The sequence below is a fragment of the Brassica oleracea genome, chromosome C1 (assembly GCF_000695525.1).
Source record: "Brassica oleracea var. oleracea cultivar TO1000 chromosome C1, BOL, whole genome shotgun sequence".
Classification (NCBI taxonomy): domain Eukaryota; kingdom Viridiplantae; phylum Streptophyta; class Magnoliopsida; order Brassicales; family Brassicaceae; genus Brassica; species Brassica oleracea.
Window position 1 is genome coordinate 37,961,091 of NC_027748.1, and position 23,400 is coordinate 37,984,490.

Here is a 23,400-nt window from a genome sequence, read left to right on the forward strand (position 1 = left end):
ATTCAGCCGACCTCTTCACCAAGTCACTACCAACCTCAACGTTCAAAAAGCTCATATGGAAGATAGGCATGCGTCGACTGAAGGATCTTCGGTGATGCATTCATCAGGGGGAGTTCATGTTGTGTACTCTTTTTCCTGTCTTGTTTTCCCTTTTACCATATTAGATTTTGGGTTTGTCAAGAGAGATTTTAATAAGGCAACATCTAAAGCATGAATGAACTTTGACCGGATGTGTCGATCAAGGAGGAGTGTTATAAACCATTTAGTGATCGACCCATTTATCAACCCGGGTAGCAAGACGGGCCAAGCCCATTCGCAGGATCATACTGGCACCTATCTACTCTTGTGTGCACCTATCTACTCTTGTGTTTATTTACATTATAATTGGTGTTTATCTTACGTATTGCTAGTCATTATCTAGTTAAGGATAAGTAATATCTCTTGTCGATACAGTACTTAAACCGTCATTACCTTATGTATATAAAAACCAATTGGTCGACCTAATAATACACTCAAGTTCTCCTCTTCGTTCACGACACCGCCAGTTTAGTTAGGACTTAGTAGTTCGAAGTAGTGATAGTTAAATCTTGAATATTAATATGAACACCTTAATTCTGAAATTACCAAAATATTAATTGAAATTTGGAAGAACAATACAAAAAAGAACCTACATAGGAACAACATGGTGAAACCATGGTGAAACCAAGTCGCAAAAAAAAAAAACACACACAAAAAAAGTTCAGATCTCCGGTTACGTAATAATATGTACATAACGATCCATGTCAGCTATCATTATATTTTTGTTCTATCTCGATTTAAAAATCGATCTTTATTTTAGAGTGTGAGAGAAGAAAAAACTAAGAAAAGTAAACGAATTCTCTCAGCTCCAAAACAAAAAGACAAAAACGCATGAGCGTTCGCGATGAAACAACACAACCAACAGCTCAGGCCTGTTCCAACGGAGGAGGCAAGTTTAAGTCTAGATCTAACAGCCGAGCTCTCTTCTCTATCCCACCATCAAAATCTACGACCGAAGACGAATCAGAATCGCTCTGGCCCCCACAAGCCATCTTCGTCGCAACATGCATCACCGGCGACCTACACGCCAACGACATCGGAGGCCGAGCAGCACGACCTCCGTTTCCGATTCCCATAAGGTCCAAATAATACACAGGACGCGCCACCGGGATCTGGTAACACGCGCCTCCTCTGCCGCCAAGACTAAGCTCAAGCTGCGGCAGAACAATATCAGCAGCCGCCGGTGTAACTGCCGCCGGAGGTGAAGCGCAATAGAGGGTGCTGGTCTGGCTTGGGCTACGCTCAAAACCGCCGCCGCCGCCGATGGAAACGTTCTCGCTCAGCTCGAGAAAGTTCGGAAAATTAGTCTTGGCCTTGGCACCACGAAAAACACGCGCCGCCTTATCATATGCACGCGCCGCCGCCTCGGCGGTATCGAAGGTTCCAAGCCAGACACGGGTTTTCTTGCCTGGATCTCGGATCTCAGCAGCGTAACGACCCCAAGGACGCTTCCTAACGCCTCTGTAACGAATCTCCACGGCGTTACTGTGAACCGTGTCGGGTTTCAAACCCATCTTGACCATAACTAAAAATTGGATAGAGAGGGAGAGAGAGTGGTAGTGGTGGTGTGATAATTGAAGGTGGAAGAGACAGGAAAGATGGTAGTTTATATAAGGTGGAGAGAGAGTAAAAGCAACGCTCCTTTTGGGGCGCTTTGTTTTGAACAGTCAGAGCGTGAGAGATGGTTTTAGCGGCTTCGGTTACAACAACAGCGGTTTTCATGGTTTTCTTTTTAACCTCCACTTATCCTTAGCCACGTGTGCTTGTTTCTTCCTTCGAAGAATCCTGTTTTTTTTTATCTACCCTTCGTTTATTAATTTGGTTTTTTACTACCAAGCGTTTTCATTTTTGTTGCTCCTAATCATATTAAAGATGTATATTCATGTATTAAAGAAAATTTTGATAACGTAGGCGAGAACACAAACATAAAAATTAAAGTGGTAAACAGATTCAAATAGTAAAGAATCTAAAGATATATACTTCAAATTTAAATACATTTACAAAGGGTAAACACTCAAATACTTAAAAAAAAATGTAGATATACTAGTAAACTACAGTAGTTAAATACAAATAATTTAATTTAGATAACATTATACATTCTTATCCTTTATTTTAGTTGATGAATAGTATATATAATTACACATTTCTATCTTTTCATGTATTAGTGAAAATTACAAAATTAGAAAGATCTAACTATGAAACATATGGAATCAAGACAGATTTTGAAACATTGATATGAGAATTTCTCTAAGATAAGTGCACAATAGTTATGTTCTCTGTTTAAGGCGACATAAATAATTTTTTTTTATCATAATTATAGCACACAAAGGTCAAAAGACTAAAAACGATCAAAATGTTTCAATAAAAAAATAAAAGAAAATTATATTTATAGGATTAACCAATTTATACTTAAAATTTAGATTTGAGAGGTGACGTTTTAGGATTGAGATTAAGGATCTAAAAAAATATATTTAAAATTTACAATAATAATTTTAAAAAAAGTTTTAAAAAAGGAACTTTCAGATTTCAAAATATTTTTTTTTATTAAAAAGCAAAAAAGTTGGAAATGAATAACAATTTTATCAAAAATCTAAACTTTATTTTTATTTTATTTATTGTTTATTTAAATATTATTTGTATTTATATATTTTAATGTAAAGGTAGAAGAGTCATTTACTTCTTTAATAAAACCTTTTTTTGGCTATTTTCTTTTTGGTGTGTGTTTTGGTAAAAAAAAACTAATTTTTGGTCTTTTGAGCGATTTATCCTTTAGATATTATGAAAATATTCAAATAAAAATATCTAAAATTTTAAGACATTTTGAAAAACCTTCAACACATTATAAAATATTTCGTCCGAGAGTAACATTGTTTTTCTTTTTGTTTGCTTAGAGAGTTTTTTGGCCCTTATCTAATTTATTTGTATGCTGGAGTGAGTGACATTTGGTGATTGTTTTTGACAAGAGTGGTAACATACAAGAAGAAAGGAAAACTTGCATCTATGACACATAAATAGTTAATAATTCGCTAAAAAGAAAACTGAACAATGTATTGCATACATGTGCTTGGACCATTACCGTACATTTGCCAATGGCAGCCGCGTTGGACATTTGTTCAACTATGCTCAAGTTCAACGCTGAGTTTGAATGTTTTTTTTCATTAAAATATAAAAGAAAAACTAAGCTATGTAGGCTATAGCCGCCCCTCGGCCAAATGCAAAATAAATTCATCGTGTCTCACTAGCATTCTCATGTAATATTTTAGTATTTTTTAAGATCTAGTGCCATATGGTTAATGAGACACGTGGAGAATATCTAAAACGGAGACAATGAGAGAAAATGGTGGCTGCGTCGGCTAACCGAGATTCTAACGGGCCGCCGTCTGTTTTGTTTCCTAAAAGACGGTAATTACATTGACGGCAGAGAGAGAAGTGTACCTCAAAATTAAAGATTATAACTTTATTTAATTAGTTAATTGACTTAATTAACGACAGCTAGGTATGTCCTCATGCCATTGATAGTGGATTGGGTTTCTCGGGCCGCAAAATCTGAAGAATATAAAATGAAATGTATCATTTCTTATGTTCTTTCCATTAAGATATAAGTGGATAATAGACTATCATGGCAGTGTTTAACTTCCACTTATCCTGTCTATATATTAAACTCGGTTTGTATAATTTAATGTATAACTTGTAGGCAAACCTATAAATCAAAATGAAAACCTTTTATAAAATTTAATAAAAACTTTTAATTTTGCATGGGGACGAATTAAAAAAAATCACATACCAAAATTCTCAGTTACAGTCTCTTAATTTAAAAATAATCCGGCTATCCTAAAAATTATTGCGATTCTAAGACAAACTTACACATTGCTCGATCATCCATTTATCTATATATAATTAGTTTAGTCTTATATTTTCATGCAATAATTAATTATGTGTTACTGTAAATTCGTTCTTCATTAGTACCTGGGCTTCAGACATAGGCCCATCTTCAGTTTATCAGCATGAGCCGAACATTGTTCCTTTACATTTACGTATTTCTTCCGAAGATTCGAAGCTTAGAGAAGTTGTCAAGATGGGAGGGAAATATAAAATCAAAATCATATTTCAGCTACAAAATGCTCTCTGTACCGTCGCCGGATCTCCTCTTACTCATCCCTGTCCTGTCTTCTCCGTCTCTCTCCTTAAGAGAAACCGAATCATAAGAACAACAGTTAGATTCAGGTTTAATCATGGACTTCCAACTTAAAAATAATTTGAGATTAGTAGATTGACCCTAACCCTTTATATATTATTATTTAATGTCTCTTAAAATTTTCGATGTGGGACATATATCCTAATACCCCTATTCGAGATGATGGCTCTTATCGGCCAGAAATCTCGGAACTTTAGGACATTTATACTCGGTCGAGCGAGTTTAACACAACCTTTATACCCGGTTGGAAGGGTTAATCACGATCTTTATACCCGGTCGAAAGGGTTAATTTTAATTTTAGTTAGGAGTTTAGGGTATTTAGGATTTGAGCTCTGATACCATATTAGATTCGGGTTTAATTATGGGCTTCCAACTTAAAACCAATTGGTGATTAGTGGATTGTCCCTAACCCTTTATATATTACTTAATGTCCTTTACAATTCCCGATGTGAGATATATAATCCTATTAGCAACGTCAGTCTAAATGGAAAAAAAGAAGAAAGAACAACATCACTCTCTCTGGGTTTCACTTTCTGGGTTTCTAGAATCAAGCTTCACAGTTTCTTCATTAATCATGTTCTTTTACAAGACGCTGCGTCAGCTGCTTGCGCCAATTAGACAACTGATTTCTTGTTCACACATCTAGAAGAGTAACACCGGCGGTGGTGTTTTTGCCTATCAAAAATAGACGCAGCTTTCATTTAGTTGCCGCTACTTTTAACAGCGTCTGTGACGACGCCGGAAACCTTCGCGAGAGTAATCGCAGCGTCAGCTTGAATAATTTTCCACCATCTTTTTGTTTATTTCGATGTTCAGTTTTTGGCCGCAAGACGCTGCGTCCGCGTCTTCGAAAAGAACAGAGCTAATTGTCTTGCAGCTGAAAAAGACAAGCAATCTGCTGTCGATGGTGATAATAATGAAAAAAAACCACCGTGGAAGCTCACCTGAAGAGATTGAGCGGAATCTCAATAAGTGCGGGATAGTGTTAACAGACGTTTGAAGTTTTGCTTAACCGATGCGCTGCTGCATACAAAGTAGATGAAGCCGTAAAGGTATTCGAGAGTTGGAGGGAGTTTGGGATAGATGACGATGTGGCTGTGTTTCATGGGCTCTTGATGTGGTTTTGTAGGTATAATTAGCACGTCGAGTTTGCCGAAGCCGTGTTATGTTCTTACAGAAGAGAATTTGTTGGGTGTGATGTCAAAGCGATGAGCATTATTCGCAAAGGGGAAAATAGGAGAAGCATTGAGTTATTAAACCAGACCAAGGCAAAGCTTTGAGCCAAAAGTACACAAATAAGAGTCTGAAAGCGATTGAATTTTACATGACAAAAAAAAAAAAACCATTATCTCTGTCCATGTTGTTACGCAGCCATGGTGGCAGCTTCTGCTGCTTGAGCTGTGGCAGGGACATACCAACCGTGGTGGATCTCAACTGCCTTTTTCCTCCTAGCCAGCCGAGACTTCCTACGTGCACCAGTGTTCTTGTGTAGCGCTCTAACCTTGACTGCTTTGTCTATTGCAGAATAAGCCTCTCCTATTAGTTTCTCCACCGTCACAATCTCGTCAGGTACCGCATCTGCTTTCTTCTTGAGCCCATCGAGTGCTTCCAAGACCTGTTAAATATATGTCGCAATTTGAATTTAATCTAAGCAAAAACATATAAGCAGACAAATCAGTTGCAGACAGTTGTGGTGTTGTCTGAAAAAACATTTAGTGACGCGAGACTATGAGATTACCTTCTTCATACGTGTGCGGGCTTCAGATTTTTTAGACTTGTTGTAAACGCGCCTCTTCTCGGCTTGGCGAGCTCTCTTGGCAGCTGAATCAGCTTTCTTCGTGGGAGCAGCCTCACACACAATCGAATGCCTCACTGGCTTCTTCTGTACCCACATAGTCCCTGCAGAGGACGAACCAATGTCAATTACTAGGAAATCAATTCAAGATTCTGACAAAAAAAAAGGGTATTACCGGAGGAGAAGGCGACACATTGAGAAACGCTCTGAGCGAAGCTAAGGGAGGAGCAGACACCACGACGAGTGGAGAAGGAAGAAGTTGGAGATGATGATGATGAAGAAGCTCCGTTAATAGAAAGGGCTTTGAATTTGGAATTGAGGGTCGCACAGGAAGAAAGACACTGTACTATTGTCGCCATGGGATCTATTCTACTACCGAACACCAGTTCTCTGCTTTCGTACTCCGTAACTAGTAGAGTTATTGGCTCTCGGACCTGTGTTATCCATCCAGAAAAGAGATGATGTCTAAAACTGTAATTTACCGTTTTACCCCTTTTCGATGGACTTCTCACCAATTTTGTTGCGACCTTTTGAGTCCAACGGGCCAAGGCCCATACATAAAAAATATTACGTGACTTTTCCAAATAGGCTTGGTTGTTCGAATTCGGGTATTTTAAATTTCGATTCTAATTTGTATTGTACTCTAGATACTATTCTAGTAAATTTGTAAGTACAAGTTAGTTTCGGATATAACACATCAATTTCGGTTCTAATTTATATCACATCCTAAAGCCTATAAAATAACTGTATTGTTTGGATTCGGGTTACATCAGTTCGATTCTAATAACCCTAAATAAATTCTAAAATTTAAAAGCAAAACATATAAATTATATATTTATTTATTAGAATTATTTCAGGTATTTATTTGTTGTTCAAAAAAGGTATTTATTTTAATTTTAAATATTCATCCTTAGTAATCATATTAAGATAAATATGAAATTTCTATTTTTATTGCATGCTAATTTTAGACATTTAGAACGTTTTTCGGACATTATTTTTTTTTAAGGGTTTTCTGGATTATTCATTCAGGTTCGGATATGTTTTATATACCGTACAAAATCCATCGGGTATTATCCATCGGGTATTTTTACATTTCTGACCGGTACGGATCGTGTTCAGTTGGGATTATGGATTTTATGACAGGGCATATTTCCAAAGGCAACATCTACGGATATACCCACTTTTTTAACATACATTACGCAGGTTCAACAAACCACGAATCCTCATGTCATGTTTGATCTTCTCTCCATTGTGTTATCTAATCTACCTTTGAAAAAAAGTACTTGCGACTAATTTTAATGACCAAGCAAACAGGAAATTAACATAGAAGTCATGCAAAAGACATTACAGAACGTAATGCGACAAGCAAATGATCCGAGAGTACTACTGCTGGTAAATGACAATACAAGTCATGTTACAACAACGCATAGAGACATTACAAAACACGTACAACAAGGAAATGGTCCGAAACTAATAATACAACCAGCATAGCAACGATCATCACAGAGCAAACGGCCAGCAACTCAGGGCCGAGCCACCGTACAGTTCGACCGTCGGAGGTAGATACGGTAAGAACGCTGCGTCGTCGACCGTAAACTGCCCTAAAGATCCCATATCCATAAACTGACCAAACGCCACGTCATCACCAGCTATGCGTCGAGGCTGACGTGGCAGTGCAAGCGGCGGAGCGGGAAGGTACGTAGGAAAGCTCGCATCGGCATGAGCTGTAGCAGAGGAATTGGAGAAACAGGACACGTGCTCCGTCGCAAAAGCGTCAATGATCGGAGCAGAAGAGGAGGCATTGACACCGGAGGAGACTTCTCCGGCGACGGAAGCGGTAGAAGAAGAGACCAACTTTGTCTCTCTACTGACAACTACGCTGCTTTTCAGACAAACTTTAGAGAGAACCCATTCATCCTGTATAAACACACAAAAACAGAGTTACGTTTTGGTTAACGAGAGAAGTGAATGTGAGAGAAAGGGGTTACCTTAGCGGAGGAAGTAAGGTAATGGTAAGAGAATTTGCCGTCGAGGCGATACTCGTGCATGACCCAACAGCTTTTTTCACCTTTAGGAGCTCTGCCTTTGTAAAAGACGAGAGTTTTCTTCATCCCGAGAAGCGACTTTGTCTTTGAGCTTTTGATCTCTCTGTCTTTACCCGTTGCTTTCCAGTAACCAGCTTCTGTTGCCCTGTTCGTTCTCAGCCCCGTTGGGTACTTACGATCTCTTAGTGTGAAGAAGTACCACTCTTTCTCTCCCAGTTTTGCTTTCTCTGCTCAAAAAAAGGAAAGTGTCAAACTTTACACGAAAAGAAATGGTTCAAGTAAGACTCTGTTTTTAAAACAGAGCAACAAAGACTTATGATTATGTAGGTCTAGATCGAGCTTATCAAAAAAAAAATTATTTCTTATGAGATTAATATAACAGTTGTCAGTGGCTTTCTCTGCTCCAAAGGTTTTGCAAAGAGGAAAAATGCCAAACTTTATTGAAACAGAAATGTTACAAGTAAGACTCTGTTTTGAAACAGAGAAACAAAGATGCCATGTTGGTCTAAGATTGAGCTTATTATAAGTTTGATTTCTTATCAGATTTTCGTAGATTTATAACAAATGTCTTAATCAAGGTGAACCATTTTCCTACTATACATCTGTGAAGGTTCATGACAGGATAAAAGTCTAAACTTTAGAGGTTCAAGTAGTCGCTCTTAAGTCTAAAGCTATGTGAAAACAGAGTAAAGTCTGAAACTTTAGACCTATAATGATGATTTAAGACATGATTCCAGAGATGGGGGTTAATCAGGTAGTGCAGAAATGTTATAATAAAGCGAGTGAGGAAAAAAATAGGTGTGGTAGTGTTTAGGTGGGCTTTACCAGGAAGCTCCCAAGGCTCAGACTTGTTGAGATCAACTTGAGAAATGGCTGCACAAGTGAAACTGGAGTCAAGGACCTTCTTGAGGAGGTAGTAAGTGATGAGCTCTTCATCAGTAGGATGAAACCTAAACCCAGGTGGCATTATGGTTTCATCTTCATATCTTGATGATCTCTCCCAACCACTGAAGACATCCATATCCATTGTGGGCAGAAGCTCTAAAGCAAACAAAACCCTAGATTTTCCGGTGTTTAAAGACAAAGGAAGGTGAAATAGTAAAAGGGTCCTTTTGTAAAATGATCTGTGTTTCTCCTGTTGTGCAAGCAACTGATGTGATATTGGACAGTAGCTAGTGTGACAGATAGAGTTGATGTTGATGTGTTCAATACACCACACAAAACGAATATATACATGTATATATGATGCGTGTGTATATGCATGCAATTAATATCGCTGAAAATGTATTAGAATCTTGGATAAATATAATTAAAACATTTGTCTTTTGAGCATGCAATGCGTGCATGGCTGGAAATCTCAGGGGACTCTACGTCAGCCAAATCTTTATTTTTGGTTACTAGCCAATATATTATTGGATCTTTATCTACTGAAACAGTCTGAACTTCACCATGAATAAGATCCTTGTTACGAATAATTCAATACGCGTTAGTATCTTCAAGATAAAACTTTATTACAAGGAACAAAGAAGACACGTAAAAGAAAAGGAAGAGCATGGATGCATCAAATCAAGAAGAAGCATTTCACATCCATCCATCAGTGTCTGTAGAAGAAACGAACGGACCGGATATAGACGCGTCTTATCTGTCACAAGGAAACGTCCTCACAGGCTTTACATCAAATCACACTCCAATCTTTACTTTCTTTGCATGCATCTTTCTCCCCTCTCCTGCAATTTTTTTCACCTCTATGCTTCCCCACAAATAAATCTACCTACATCTTTCGGATTTCTACAAGTATCTGCAGTTCTATTGTATACACAAAACCGGATCTAACCGGGAGAGATTAGTCCAATTATGGAAGGAATGTTACAAAACACCTTTTTGTTTCACTATTCATAACAACACAGCAATTTAAGAGACTTTCCTTGATGAATAAAACTTCCTTTAAATTCATCTCTCCTTCTAGAACCGATCAAAGTGACACATAGATAATTAATTAAAAAATACTCCTTACGTTTCAAAATAGATGATGTTTTAGAAAGTTTTTGATGTTTTAAAATAGATGATGTTTTGAATTTTTATATTAATCTTAGTTTTATTGAAAAGTGTGTGACTAATGATGTTTTATATTTATCTTTAAGGATTGGCTGAATTAATTTTGGTTTATATTTTTAATGTTATTTTTTAGGAAAGAGTGTATACCTTAATTCTTGTGCATACACCCAAAACATCAAGTATTTTGAAACAGAGGGAGTATTAAATTTATTTTAAAAGAACTAAAACAAAGAATAATGCCAATTTTAACTATGATGCCGCTAGCTAAACCGTAAACCGTAAATCCTAAATCTTAAATTTTATACCCTAAACCTTAGATCCTAAATGAAAATGAAACCTTAAACCCTTAGGATGAACCTAAGTTTTGTTCAGTCTAGAATGGATAGAAACAGAGGAGGAAACAATGCATGCCATCTTGAATAGTTATAACTATGTGTCCGTTCGTTTTATTATCAAAAGACGGTAAGCTGTTTTAAAGTCAATCCGAGACTGGACTGGGCTGCGGCATTCAGGCTTAAGCCCAAATTAATAGTGTGTCTGGTGAATGGTTTGATACGTTTTGGTCTACTGAGTCTTGTCCTTAGAGACTGCATGGCATTTGTAGTAGTAGCAGACGGCACGCAGTAATTTACTGTGATGTGATTCCCCCTAACTTCTTTGAAGCATTCTTTTTTCTCAACATCGTCGACAAATGTTCAGGTACGTAGCTGACTTCTCTATCCATCACTAATTAGCCTCGGCAACTTGCCACGCAATAAAGATTACGGCGGATTAGCATAATTAGTGTTAGTTATAGCATATGCAATGTAAGATTATAATTGGGGAACAATATAGGTTCAAAGCGCGAGACTTGTTGCTTTTACTGTTTTACATAACATGTTTCTTAATATTTTATCAAAATCTTTGTATTTATTAGGTTACTACAACTCTTAGCTGTCGCTTTGGAGGCGATTGAGAACAAAGAATATATATAGAATAAAAACTATATTGTTTTATATTATACCGAAACCAATTTGTTACATTTTAGTTTATGAATCACATGGCATGTTGACTGTCATGACAGGGCTTATTATGCCGTTTCTTAGCTATCATACCTTTTTTTTTTTGTCATCTCGTTTTATTAAAAGCCAAAAAACCAACAAAGAACAAGAAGATAAAAGATAAAGGCCCAAACAGAGAGGTCGAACAAACTAACAACTAGGGCAAACCGCAAGCCCAACTAACATAAAAGCCCATCGAAAGAAAGAGGCTTAGCAGTCAACGAGACAGCTCACAGCCAACGCATCAGACGCGTGCGGTTAGATGGACGCGTGGCGGAAGAGCAGAGACAACCCTTTCTTCACCGATTTCCAAGTCGCAGCCGAAATATCTAACCGGAGATCCACCGGAACATACCGGAACAGGAAGCTCAGGATTAGAACAACTAAGCATCTGAGAAGCTCGAAATCAGTAGCCATAAACCACTACACCGTTTCAAAGAAATCGAATCGATCTAACTAAGGTCCATTTAGAACGAAGAAAACTGAAGATCTAACAATTTTTAAAAAACTATCTTTAAAGATAAAGTTTAGCTTGAAGATGAGACCGCCCAAATGAACGGGAAAAGATCACAGTAATCAAAAATCACCCTTAGCAAAATCGAATCGAAAGAAAACTAAGAAACGATGAACAAAAACAAAGAAAGATTAAAAAACATAAGAGGAAAACTGTATAAAACAGATTTGAAATCCATCAGAGATGGGAGATGAATCTCAAAATAAAAGCCGGAAAATACGGTGTTAATGGAAACCACCGCTTGCCGGAGACGGAAGCCGGCCAAGACAGTGCTTTAGGAGCCACCACTTGCCAGAGTCATAGCCCGACCATCGGGAATCAAGCGCCGGTAACATATCCGACCAGCTTGACGGAGCCTCTCTCTTTCTGAAGGATAGAGGAAAGAAAAGAGAGAGAGACCATTCACCTTCACTTTCTCAATCATCCATCTTGAAAAGTATGAAGGAGAGAACAGAGAGGAGAGAGAAAGCTATCCAAAGGACCCTTAGCTATCATACCTTTCTTTGAAACCTTATTTTTCCTTAGTTGTTGCCAGAAATCATTTCCATTTGTTTTTTTTTTTTTTTTTTTTTTTGATTAACCTGGAGGGACTTCTATCCCCAGGGGCCAACCCCTCGGCGCGAGGCGGACCATTTGGTATTATGGGGAATTAGATACCCCAATTGCCTGGCCAGCGGTTCGAACCCTGGTGCGTATTGAGGCCGAAGCTCTCTCAACACCACCAGGCCAACCCCGCTGGTTATCATTTCCATTTGTTTTAATTACTTTTCCACAAAATTAATGAAGCTTAGTTTCTGCAACGTCCTAAATGAAATAAAAATCACAAACCCATACTTATCAATAATATTGAAAATAATGGAGTCATTATAATTTATTGGAAGTTATTTATTGACTCCAAGATCTGAATAATTGGAAAATGAAAGTCTTTTCTATTTGGAATAAGTCTCATTTTATTTCCTTTTTTGTTTGCACTCAGATTTCTTTGTTTCCCTTTCTATATGCTCAATAAAAACAAAAAACTGACTCCACATAAAACATTAAAAAGAAAAATATTAAAAAAATAAATGCTGAATGGTTGCCCACATGGGCACCTCTTAATAAGTCTCCAGAATCTATGCTTCAAATACAAACATAACAAGAAGAAGAAGAAAGAAAGAACAAAAACTTATCTCTTTTGGTTATCTCTTTGTCTGAATTAAAAAAAAATGGATCCTACTTTGAATGATCATCAAGAGTTGGAACAAATCGAAGCTATTGATGATCTTCTTGAAGATTTCTGGTTCTTTGATAACTTACTTGACAGAAGATCAAGAATCTTGAGGTACTGCCATTCAGATCCTTACCCTCTTTCTCCTTCTTCCTCTTCCTCTTCCACTTGTCTGAAACCCGATTTCTCGAAAATTGGAGATTCGGATTCAGACAAGAAGCTTCTAAATGCTCCCACCGAGGGAGACTCGGTTCAACTACCGTGTATAGTGAATAAAAAAGGTGGAAGAGAGCCTGAGAAGATAAACAAGATGAGAAGGCAGTTCTCTGAGAAGCTTAGGGTTCAAGAACGAAGAGCTTACTTGCAAAAGAAGGAACCTATGGTTCGAGAGAAGGGAATTAGAGAAAGCTCTAAAAAGAACAGAACTGGTATTAATAGTAGTTGTAATAACAATAGTGTCCAGTGTTGCCCGATGGGAGGGAGTTTACAGAGAACTCAGACGTTACCTAGTTACATAGGAAGAGAAGATCTCGGAAATGAGTTTCAAGAAGAGATTGACGATTCGAGAATGGGGTTCTTGATCCGTGAAGCCATCGCTAGCTCTTCTTCAGGGTTTACTCCAACAAAACAGAACACACCAAAGGTAATATCTCTTTTCATTGTAATTTTTTTATTATTTTTGGTATCATTAGATTATTTTCTACTTTTGGATTATTGCTAGTATTAAATACCTAAGTTTGATAAGAAAGTTTCAAACATGGTGTAGAGTTCAAGCATTCCAAGGCCTAGACCACCGAGACACTCACGATCAGAAGATGCTATTCAAGAGATGGTCGTCAAGTCACAAAGAAACCCAAGTCGTAAAACGCTGCGTAAGACGTTAAGCAGCGTTGATACGAAAGAGCTTCTGATGTTGAAGGACTTGGACATTGATGAGTCGGAGAGGAAACAAGAAAAAGATGACGAAGAACAGAGGAGGGTCCCACGCGCAGCCGTGAAAAGCCGGTCTGCAGCGGTGGTGGGTCAGCCGATTCCAGTGTGGGTTCCAAAGGAGTCAAGAAGAGATATGAAAGCTCAAATCAAGTTCTGGGCTCGAACCGTGGCAAGTAATGTTCGACAAGAATGCTGAAAACATCATTTGTTTTCCTTTGACAACAAATGATTATAAATATAACCCTCTTTTCTATATTATTCGTTCCTTATTTTGTTCAAAAACATTCATCTATTATTTTACCAAAAATAAGAAAATACAAACATAAACATAATAATGTGATTATTTACGCAAGAGCATCTCCAAAAGTCCCCTTATAACTTCAAATATAAGGTTTTTTGTACTCCAAAAGCAATCTCAAAACCTTAAATTTTAAGGTTTTGAATAGCGAAACCTCGAATATAAGGGGTTTCACTGTACAAAACTTTATATTTAAGGTTCCTTACTTTTTAGTCTTCTTGCTTTTATAACTTTCAAATAATGTTATTAACTTTCTTGTTTAATCATTTTAGTCATTTTTAATACAAAATAATTTATTAGCACTGCAAAAAATATTATATAAAAATAGTATTACATCAAATAAATACAAAATATAAAAAAACTGAATACAAGATACAAAATAAAAAAGTTCATTTATCATTTCAAAATGTCTTAATTGATCATATATGTGATCATTATGGAAGTTATTATACTGAATAATTGCGTAACTTATTTAAATTTAAAGAATTAGTTTGTATGTTTTTACATGGAATATTTTAATATAATATTTATAATTTTGTTTATAATACTTTATAGCTATTATAAAAGATTTATGCTTTTAGTTAAATTTTGTTAAACATAAGGATTGTTATGTAAAATATAAAAGTTTTAAGGTTTAATATAAAGTTTTATTTTTAGAGAGAAACAACCTCAAGCTTTATATTTGAAGTTTTGCCAAACTTTAAAATAAGGTGGTTTTTGGAGATGCTCTAAGAAGAATGAAATAGAAGTGGATTAAACAATCACTTGAAAAGTTGAAATACGTTGAGATGGTAAAGTTTTCAGTTCTCCTCTCGCTTATAGACGTTCTCAAGGAATCCGAGTTAAAAGTTTTCAGACTTGGTGTGAGATTGTAGACGTTCAGATCATCTGGTGTTAAGAAGTCGTTGAAAGATGAAACGATGGAGAGACTGAAAGCAATGGGCTCAGCTCCAATAGAAGAAGGTGGTGGTAAGTCGACTCCATCGGCGGGTCAGGCATTTCTTGGAGCGGTTTCAGCTGGAGTCAGGGCTCAATCGTCAGACTATTTCTGATTCGTTTCTTCTTTTCTCTTGATCATTCTCACTGCTTCTGTCACAGTTCTTGTTTCAGTCTATCTTTGCGTAGTTGGATTGTAGCAAGTAATATCATTACCTTGCGGTCCAAGTATCATCATAGTCTCAACATAAGCACATAACTGAGAGATCTGAAAAGATATGGATAAGTATTGTTTTTTTGATAAACCCTATCGGTTATCCGATCGGTCTCGGAAGGAACGCAAGCGTACCACACTGTATGATCCGAGCTTGAATATCTTCCGAAGGTGAACCGATCGTCTATTACGATCTACCATGTAAGCCAATTGGGCCGAAGCCCAAGTCCAAACTAGCCAAGTAGTGATAATTTAGTTTCCAGTGGAAATCAAACCCATAATTGATGCGTGTACACACCAAACCTCAAGAGTAAGCCCCCAAGAAATTACTAGTAAGCTACCACCACTTGGATAAGTATTATCATGGTCTCAATCCCATCACTGAGAGATAAGAGTGATAGAATAAGTATCATCACGTTCTCATCAATATACCCTTTTGATGAATGCTTGTTTACAATAAGAGTCAAGTCACACCATGGTTTTAAATGTTCTATGTGCAACTAGAACTAGCGATAACATTCATTGAGTAAAAAGACCTATTCTTGCTGGGCCTGAGACCCTCAAACTTCTACAAAAGATTTATAAGTGTCTTCTCTCTCTTTGCAGGTTAGGCAAATCACAGTACCGCAAGGTATATATAAGCTTCACTCTGTTTTCCATCTCAAGCCATTCCGGCAATTTCTCTGACTGGATTCTTCAATTTTTATCCGCAGGACTATCATCAACGGATATGCTACCTTGCAACATTTGTTTTCAGTATCAATGCGGTAGGACTTCTCCTTTACTCTGGTCAGCTAGCCTTCAGTGAAGAATCTGTTAAAGCCATGCAGGCCACAACAGAGCCTGGAGGAGACTCATCAGGTGACAACAGTGAAGTAAATAAAAGCAGTGAGGATCAAAGTTCGGGTGATTAGTATGCAACATGTAACAATAATGCCATTCGTAATAGCAAAATAGTATATGATGTATTGTAACTATATAGTATATGTTAGTTTGATGGGACTTCATATGCGCGAGAGAGCCATCCCTTATATATTAATCGAAGATTTTTTAAAAAGTTATAATCTAAATTTTAATAAAAATTAAAAAAAACTTCATCATATGTGGCATTTGTGTATGTTTTCTAAATCCTATTTCAAAGAATTCTAGAACACTTTATATAAACTATAGTCTAAAAATTATACTCTCTAGCAAAATAATATTTCGCAAGCTATAGTTGGTCGCATATATCAAATTTTTATTGTTTCGCATGCTTTCCTTAAATAAAACCTACGGAATTATCTAATATAGCAATTAATGATTTTAAACAATAAAGATTTGATAACAATTTGTATATTTTTTTATCTTTTTGTTTATTTCTTTATTATTAAAATAAATTACATAATTACATTAATCATATAATAAAAATCTAGATTTTTTTGTATATGTTGTATTTTGAATTTTTCAAAACGATTATAAATTACTAAAATTGTTAAAAGTCTCACATAAACTTTTATGATCAAGGTTTAAATTTTTTTCAATATTAAGATACAATGATTATAAGACCATATGAAGAAATAATTTTATTTTAATAGGCTTTTATGTTTTTCATTGTTTTTTAAATGATTATAAATTATTAAAATTATCCCGCATTAAAAAAAAATTCGTTGGTGTAAACTTTTGTTACACAAATATGCAAATAATCATAAAATCATATGAGTAGAAACTTCATTTAATAAATAACCATATTAAAAGTGTACTATATATATGTTAATATCATTTAAATTTAATTATATATAATATACAATAGATAAGATTGATTGTTTTGATTTATTTACCCTAAAATGATTGCGAATAAACAAGAGTGATAAATTGATTTATATGCACATGCCAATTTATTACATAATAATATCTGATTTCTTAGTTATTTAATATATATTTATTATTTTATTATTTCATAATATGCTGAAAAACATAAAATAAATATAAAATATAAAATATTTATTCTGCAAAAAGTAGATATCTTAACCTAAGTATGTATCTATTTAATTATTTTAAATCATAAGCATTTTCTAAATCTTAGGTCAAAACAAACCAACGAAATGAGAATAAACTTCAAAATCAATATTTATATCGAACAATAACCAAAATGAAAAAGAGAAAAATATTGAAGATAGATAGGATTGACATGTGAATGTAAACTTCTCAAAACCATAATTAATTTTTAGATTACTAAATCATGATATAATACCGAGCTGACATAGTTTCATTGTAATAAAATAGACTCGAGATTTTTTAACCTAAACGTTAGATTCTTATGCGGTAAGTGATTTTTTGACATAATTTTTTTTTAAATGAGATCAGTTCATCAGTAAACAAATTATGAAATTAACAAAAAATTTTTTTAAAAAGTTGTTTAAAGACCAAAATATTAATTTAATCAAGAGTATAAATTTATTTTTCCGTATAATATTTTTTAAATAATTTTTTGTATAAATTTATCCTTTGCAGGTCTTATCTTAGTTATATACTATCGGAGAAAAGAATACATACTTTCATGAAAAAACATTAGCATAGAAGAAATTAAATTAATTACGACTAACAAAACTAATTTACAAACAAGGACAAAAAGTATTTTGAAATTATCATTATACCCAAATTGTTTCTTTTATTCCCTCTCAAGTCTAGAACCCTACGCCGGCGGGGCCAACTCCGACGGTAGCTGGAGAATGCGGCTCCAATTGCAACGTGGCAGCACTGGTGGCTTAGCTCCGACAATCTTCTGCTCTCCAACCGCCGCAACCGCCTGCATTAGCGGCGGAGCTGCTGGATATGAGCACGATGATCGCGGCGGCTGCAACAGCGCTTGGTGAACCGGAGGTTTATCAACTGAACGCCGGCGAGAAGATACGTTGGAACCAACGGCGGTAACAATTCGTTTATTGAGTTGATGATCTCCGGCAGGTTCTTTTATCTTCTTCGCCGGAGGTCTTCCCGGTTGACATCTGACGAAGTCTGTACTGCACACCCAAGTCTCCTTTGAGACTTCCATTGATAACTTTGGCTCACACATCATCAGCAGTAGACAATCCGGTAACACCTTATACGGCGTCGTTTTCTCTTTATCAGTTGCTTCCTCTAACTGACTTCCTTTCATCACCACTTCCGGACCCGGGTCGGGTACTATTCCTTGATCGGATCTTGCCACCTTTAGAGTTACAGAGTTAACCTCTTTGCATTCCTCTTCTTCTATGTTCTTTCTGATATCGTCTTCGATGGTTTTAATGATCATGGCTTCAGTTTCTTCCTCATACGAATCTACGTCCTGAATTTTCGAAGCTTCTTCTTCTGAAACAGGAACTATAACTTCTGTCTCTGCAATAGTCTTGTCGGAAATCCATTTCTCGCATAACTCGATCCGCTTATTATCTTCCTCTTCTTCTCTACTAGAATAAGCGACGTCGTTTAGTGACATTTGCCTTTCCCGAACCCGGTTAGCTAACGCGGCCACCTTAACCGGATCAGATCTACACCGCATCAACAGTAAGGCGTTCTTCGGCGGTCCAACAATCTCTTCCTTCACCGTCTTCGTCTCTATAAAGCTCAAATCTAGATTCTCGAAAACATGTCTCCTCCTCCTATCCTCCTCTGCGTCGTCCCCTCCTCCTCCAACCACAAGCTCTATCCCTCCCGTCTCCTCCACCGCCACAAACCACCGCGTGAACACCGCACCGCAAGAGTTTCCGCCGCTTCGATCTCTGACGCGGTGAGTATCATCATCCGTACACGAGGACCTACAAGGGAAGAGGCAGTTGAGAGCTCTCAACAACTCACAGATAGTCACCGGGAGATGAACCCACCGGTTCTCGCTCCCGTCGAAACGACGTCCTCCTCCGTCTTTTTGATCACTTGAGGATCTTCTCAGGCTCGTCTGACCTCCTTCCCTCCTAGATCTCGCTCTCACCGTCTTCTTCACGTGCTTCCTAGTCTTCACCCTGACCTGACCGATACACGTCACCTTCGGAGACGACGGCTCCACGTGCTTGCTCTCGTGACGAGACCCGGATCTCTTCCGTCCTCCGTTAGCACCAAACATCGGAGAGTTAAGAGGTCCGGCTGAAACGTTCTTCAAGCTGAGACGACGGCTGAGAGAAGTCGTGAAACAGGCGGAGTTTGCGGGGCTGAGGGAAGAGAGACCCATTGATGCTACTGTTTAATAACAGCGGGGTCTCTCAGTTTCCGACATTGTTATCTTGTTTTGTGTTTTAGTTATTGTGAGAGCGAAGAAGCATAGCCTTTGGAGATAGTATAGTATCTGTTTCATTGTAACGGAATCGAGAGACTTAAAGGGGTCTCGTTGACAATTACTAAACTACCCTTAGATCTGGTTGAGTGGAAGATTCGTTCTTCCTAAAGCTTACTAATCATGTTTGAGTGTTTGACTAATCTAAATTAAGTTGTGGTTTTCAGACTATTATAGTAATGGTTATCGAAAAGGGTAAATTAATCATTGGTGAAGAGTGAAAGTGTCAAGTGAATGTGGCCCATGAGTTAAAGGGGTTCTTCGTACGTCTCTCTGTGGTGGACCGTGGATACACACACATGTGCACACACATTAAAGGTATTGGCTTCCCGAAGACACAAAGACTCAGACACTCATATCTCTTGTGTCTTTCCATGTATTGGATTTTGCTGAATCAATAATGTAAAATTTTGTTTTGAAAGATACGACTTTTTTAAACTTTCAAAAGCTATAAGATATTTTTCTCGTAACTAGATTATTGGACCCCATGGATGGAACCGAGTGTTTTCGTGATCTATCTTGGAAGATATATGCATGTATGTGCATATGGGATGGATCTTAGATGGTAATTAGGACTTTTGGAAAATTGTGAAATATTAAAACTTTAAAAATAATTAAGAAAAACAGTAACACAGCCTAGTGACACAAAGCTACATTTTGACTGCAAATTGTAATATGTATTATTTTCAAGGTTTTGAAAACTGGACCGGACCGGCCTGTCAAACCGGTCCGACCGTGACTCATTAAAGAAGCCGAGTCCGGTTCAGTTTAAAACCCGGATTTGAGAAAAACCAGTGAAACCGGCTAAAAACCGGTCACCCGGTTCAACTTCAAAACCCGGTTCTACAGAAATCAACATATAATTAATGTATTTTCAGTTGTTATTAAAATATAATATTTCATAATTAATGTTTAATTTTTACTATTTAATTAGTTTTCTCTTGATTCTATTTTTTAAGAAAAACGTTTAAAAAATCTCTTTTTGACTCTCATATTTTATTTTCATTTTGCTATATCCATAAAATTTAAAACTTTTAGTTGTATAAATAAATAAATATGTAATTTAGACGGTCATTTATTTGTTCTTTTAATCAATTTTAGTTGATATAATATTCACTTGTATATATAACTAAACTTATGGTTATTGTTTATTATTTAGTTAATAAAAGAGAACACAAAACATATTATATAACTTCATTTTAGGTCTATATAGTGTAAATATATGATTATTTAGATTTATTTATTTTTAAATAGAAAACCCGGTTCGACCGGTTCAGTTGAACCGGTCTGACCACTTAACCAATAGCTTTACCGAGCCGGTATCCGGTCTGGTTTTAAAAACATTGATTATAACCAATGTTTTGAAAACCGGACCGGCCGGTCAAACCGGTCCGACCGTGACTCGTTAAAGAAGCCGAGTCCGGTTCGGTTTAAAACCCGGATTTGAGAAAAACCGGTGAAACCGGCTAAAACCGGTGACCCGGTTCAACTTCAAAACCCGGTTCTACAGAAATCAACATACAATTAATGTATTTTCAGTTGTTATTAAAATATAATATTTGATAATTAATGTTTAATTTTTACTATTTAATTAGTTTTCTCTTGATTCTATTTTTTAAGAAAAAACGTTTAAAAAATCTCTTTTTGACTCTCATATTTTATTCTCATTTTGCTATATCCATAAACTTTAAGACTTTTAGTTGTAAAAATAAATAAATATGTAATTTAAACGGTCATTCATTTGTTTTTTGTTTTTTTTATCAATTTTAGTTGATATAGTATTCACTTATATATATAACTAAACTTATATGGTTATTGTTTATTATCTAGTTAATAAAATAACTAAACTTATGGTTATTGTTTATTATTTAGTTAATAAAAGAGAACATAGAACATAGTATATGTATAACTACATTTTAGGTCTATATAGTGTAAATATATGATAATTTAGATTTATTTATTTTTAAATAGAAAACCCGGTTCGACCGGTTTAACCGGCCAGACCACTTAACCAGTAGTTTTACCGAGTCGGTATCCGGTCCGGTTTTAAAAACATTGATCATCTTGTATAGCAAATATATACGGAGAACTACATATATATGGAGTCACATTTTTGTTGTCCAACGTTATGGATTTTATCAAAATGATACTCCCTCCGTTTCTAAATGTAAGTAGTTTTAGCAAAACGAGTTTGTTTCACAGTATAATTAGTTTACATATTTCAATGCATCTTTTTCATTTATTGGATATTGTGTGATCAATGAAATAATGTTAGATTTTTAATAATTGGTTAAATTAATTGGTTAAATGATATAATCTTTTAAATAACAATTTTTTAAATATTCGTGCTTTTAAACGAAACTACTTATAATTAGAAACAGATGGAGTAATAAATTCAAGCCTCTCATTATTAAATATAATAAGTTTTCGGAAAACAATTTCTTATCGTTTCCGTTTGCTTATTGATTTGTCAAATAGTACGTCCGATTGATATGGCTGGTTGTAGATGTTAGGGTTTATTTATGTCGACTCATTACCCTATCTCTTGGTACTGGTCCGATCACGTGCAAGCTTAGTCTAGTTTTGAGTTTTCTTGTCGTGACTCTTTGAAACTTTGTTTTCTTTCTTGTGGAGGCATGGAACTCAGGGCACCTCGTGTCGCTCTTCGGGAAAACGGTTTAGTCATACCCATACTATAAAGTCAGAGAAAATACATATCCAAACAATATTAACGTGCCAAAACATTCCTAAATTAAATAGGAATTTGAATTACATACCTAAACTCATAATAAATATAAATTAAATAGGAATTTGAATTGCATACCTAAACTCATAATAAATAGCTAAAACATACCTCGTAACTGACACGTGTCAGTCCATTTTAAAATATATTGATTTATTTTTTAAAATTATTATCTTTTAATTTTTGTCATTTTATTTGTTTGTAAAGTGCCACAAATAATTAAAATCATCAAATTGGCCTTATTTATAATTTCAAAATTGGAAATAAATTTTAATATATGGTGATATATAAAATAGAAATATTTTTTATCAAATAAAATATATTTATTTTTATTATTATTTCATATTGAAATATTTTATACAAAAAATTTAAATAAATAGAAAACAACATAAAAACAGTATCATAATTTAAAGCATGATTCAATCTCACTAGTTCTTAAAGTTTATAAAATATTTTTTATATTTTCTTAGGTTATTTTAGTTGCAAATCTTATTATGTGCTTGCGTGATATATATAATATAAATAAAATTAAAAATTTGTAATTTTTGTTTGTAGTTATCAAAACCAATGTTAATTACACTAGGCATAATGTGTGTGCTTGACCCTAACCTAGCGCCGAATCAATTATTTGGTAATTATACGAGAATTAATCGGGAAATAATTTTGTAAATTTTTTGTGTATTATTAATATTACATGCTAGTTTTGTAGCAAAATAAAAAATAATGTAATATGGTCTAGTGGTTTTGTGCGATATTTGTTTTCTTGAGATGTTGCGTTCGAAACTATTTTTGGCTAACTAGCCATTCTTTTCTTTTTATTAAGTAAGGGTAATATTATTAAAGATTTCTACTGTAAAATCAAATTCCTAAAGAGTATTTTTAGTTATGTTGATTAAAATTTGAATGACTATATTTGCAAAAAAAAGTTTATATAAATATAAATTGAGTGGTATTTCTTGTAAATATTACATATGAGTAAGATTATTTATAATTAATTTTCATGTTTTAATAAGGTAGATAACATACTTTGATAGCTATTTATTATGAGTTTATGCATGCAATTCA

The 23,400-nt window shown here is 35.4% G+C and overlaps 6 protein-coding genes across 6 annotated transcripts; 2 read left to right on the plus strand and 4 right to left on the minus strand.

The window, feature by feature from the left end:
• Positions 1-719: 719 nt before the first annotated feature.
• LOC106324985 (ethylene-responsive transcription factor 4-like) lies at positions 720-1,829 on the minus strand. The gene has a single exon (XM_013762997.1). The coding sequence runs from the start codon at positions 1,599-1,601 to the stop codon at positions 945-947; it is 657 nt and encodes a 218-aa protein (XP_013618451.1). The 5' UTR covers positions 1,602-1,829; the 3' UTR covers positions 720-944.
• A 3,678-nt stretch (positions 1,830-5,507) lies between these two features.
• LOC106342260 (30S ribosomal protein S20, chloroplastic-like) lies at positions 5,508-6,503 on the minus strand. The gene is made up of 3 exons (XM_013781135.1): positions 6,244-6,503; positions 6,012-6,172; positions 5,508-5,888 (listed from the first exon to the last, which is right to left on the minus strand). Exons 1-3 carry the CDS (start codon positions 6,425-6,427, stop codon positions 5,637-5,639), a joined length of 597 nt encoding a protein of 198 aa, XP_013636589.1. The 5' UTR covers positions 6,428-6,503; the 3' UTR covers positions 5,508-5,636.
• Positions 6,504-7,438: 935 nt separating this feature from the next.
• Positions 7,439-9,171, minus strand: LOC106297582 (protein CUP-SHAPED COTYLEDON 1-like). The gene is made up of 3 exons (XM_013733794.1): positions 8,939-9,171; positions 8,057-8,340; positions 7,439-7,985 (listed from the first exon to the last, which is right to left on the minus strand). The coding sequence occupies exons 1-3, from the start codon at positions 9,138-9,140 to the stop codon at positions 7,569-7,571; spliced, it is 903 nt and encodes a 300-aa protein (XP_013589248.1). The 5' UTR covers positions 9,141-9,171; the 3' UTR covers positions 7,439-7,568.
• Positions 9,172-12,813: 3,642 nt separating this feature from the next.
• On the plus strand, positions 12,814-14,131 carry LOC106292900. Its single transcript, XM_013728570.1, has 2 exons — positions 12,814-13,572; positions 13,696-14,131. The coding sequence occupies exons 1-2, from the start codon at positions 12,928-12,930 to the stop codon at positions 14,056-14,058; spliced, it is 1,008 nt and encodes a 335-aa protein (XP_013584024.1). The 5' UTR covers positions 12,814-12,927; the 3' UTR covers positions 14,059-14,131.
• A 949-nt stretch (positions 14,132-15,080) lies between these two features.
• LOC106339309 lies at positions 15,081-16,224 on the plus strand. Its single transcript, XM_013778104.1, has 3 exons — positions 15,081-15,196; positions 15,917-15,941; positions 16,024-16,224. Exons 1-3 carry the CDS (start codon positions 15,081-15,083, stop codon positions 16,222-16,224), a joined length of 342 nt encoding a protein of 113 aa, XP_013633558.1.
• Positions 16,225-17,857: 1,633 nt separating this feature from the next.
• LOC106327632 lies at positions 17,858-19,607 on the minus strand. Its single transcript, XM_013765844.1, has one exon. It carries the CDS (start codon positions 19,488-19,490, stop codon positions 17,982-17,984), a length of 1,509 nt encoding a protein of 502 aa, XP_013621298.1. The 5' UTR covers positions 19,491-19,607; the 3' UTR covers positions 17,858-17,981.
• Positions 19,608-23,400: the final 3,793 nt, after the last annotated feature.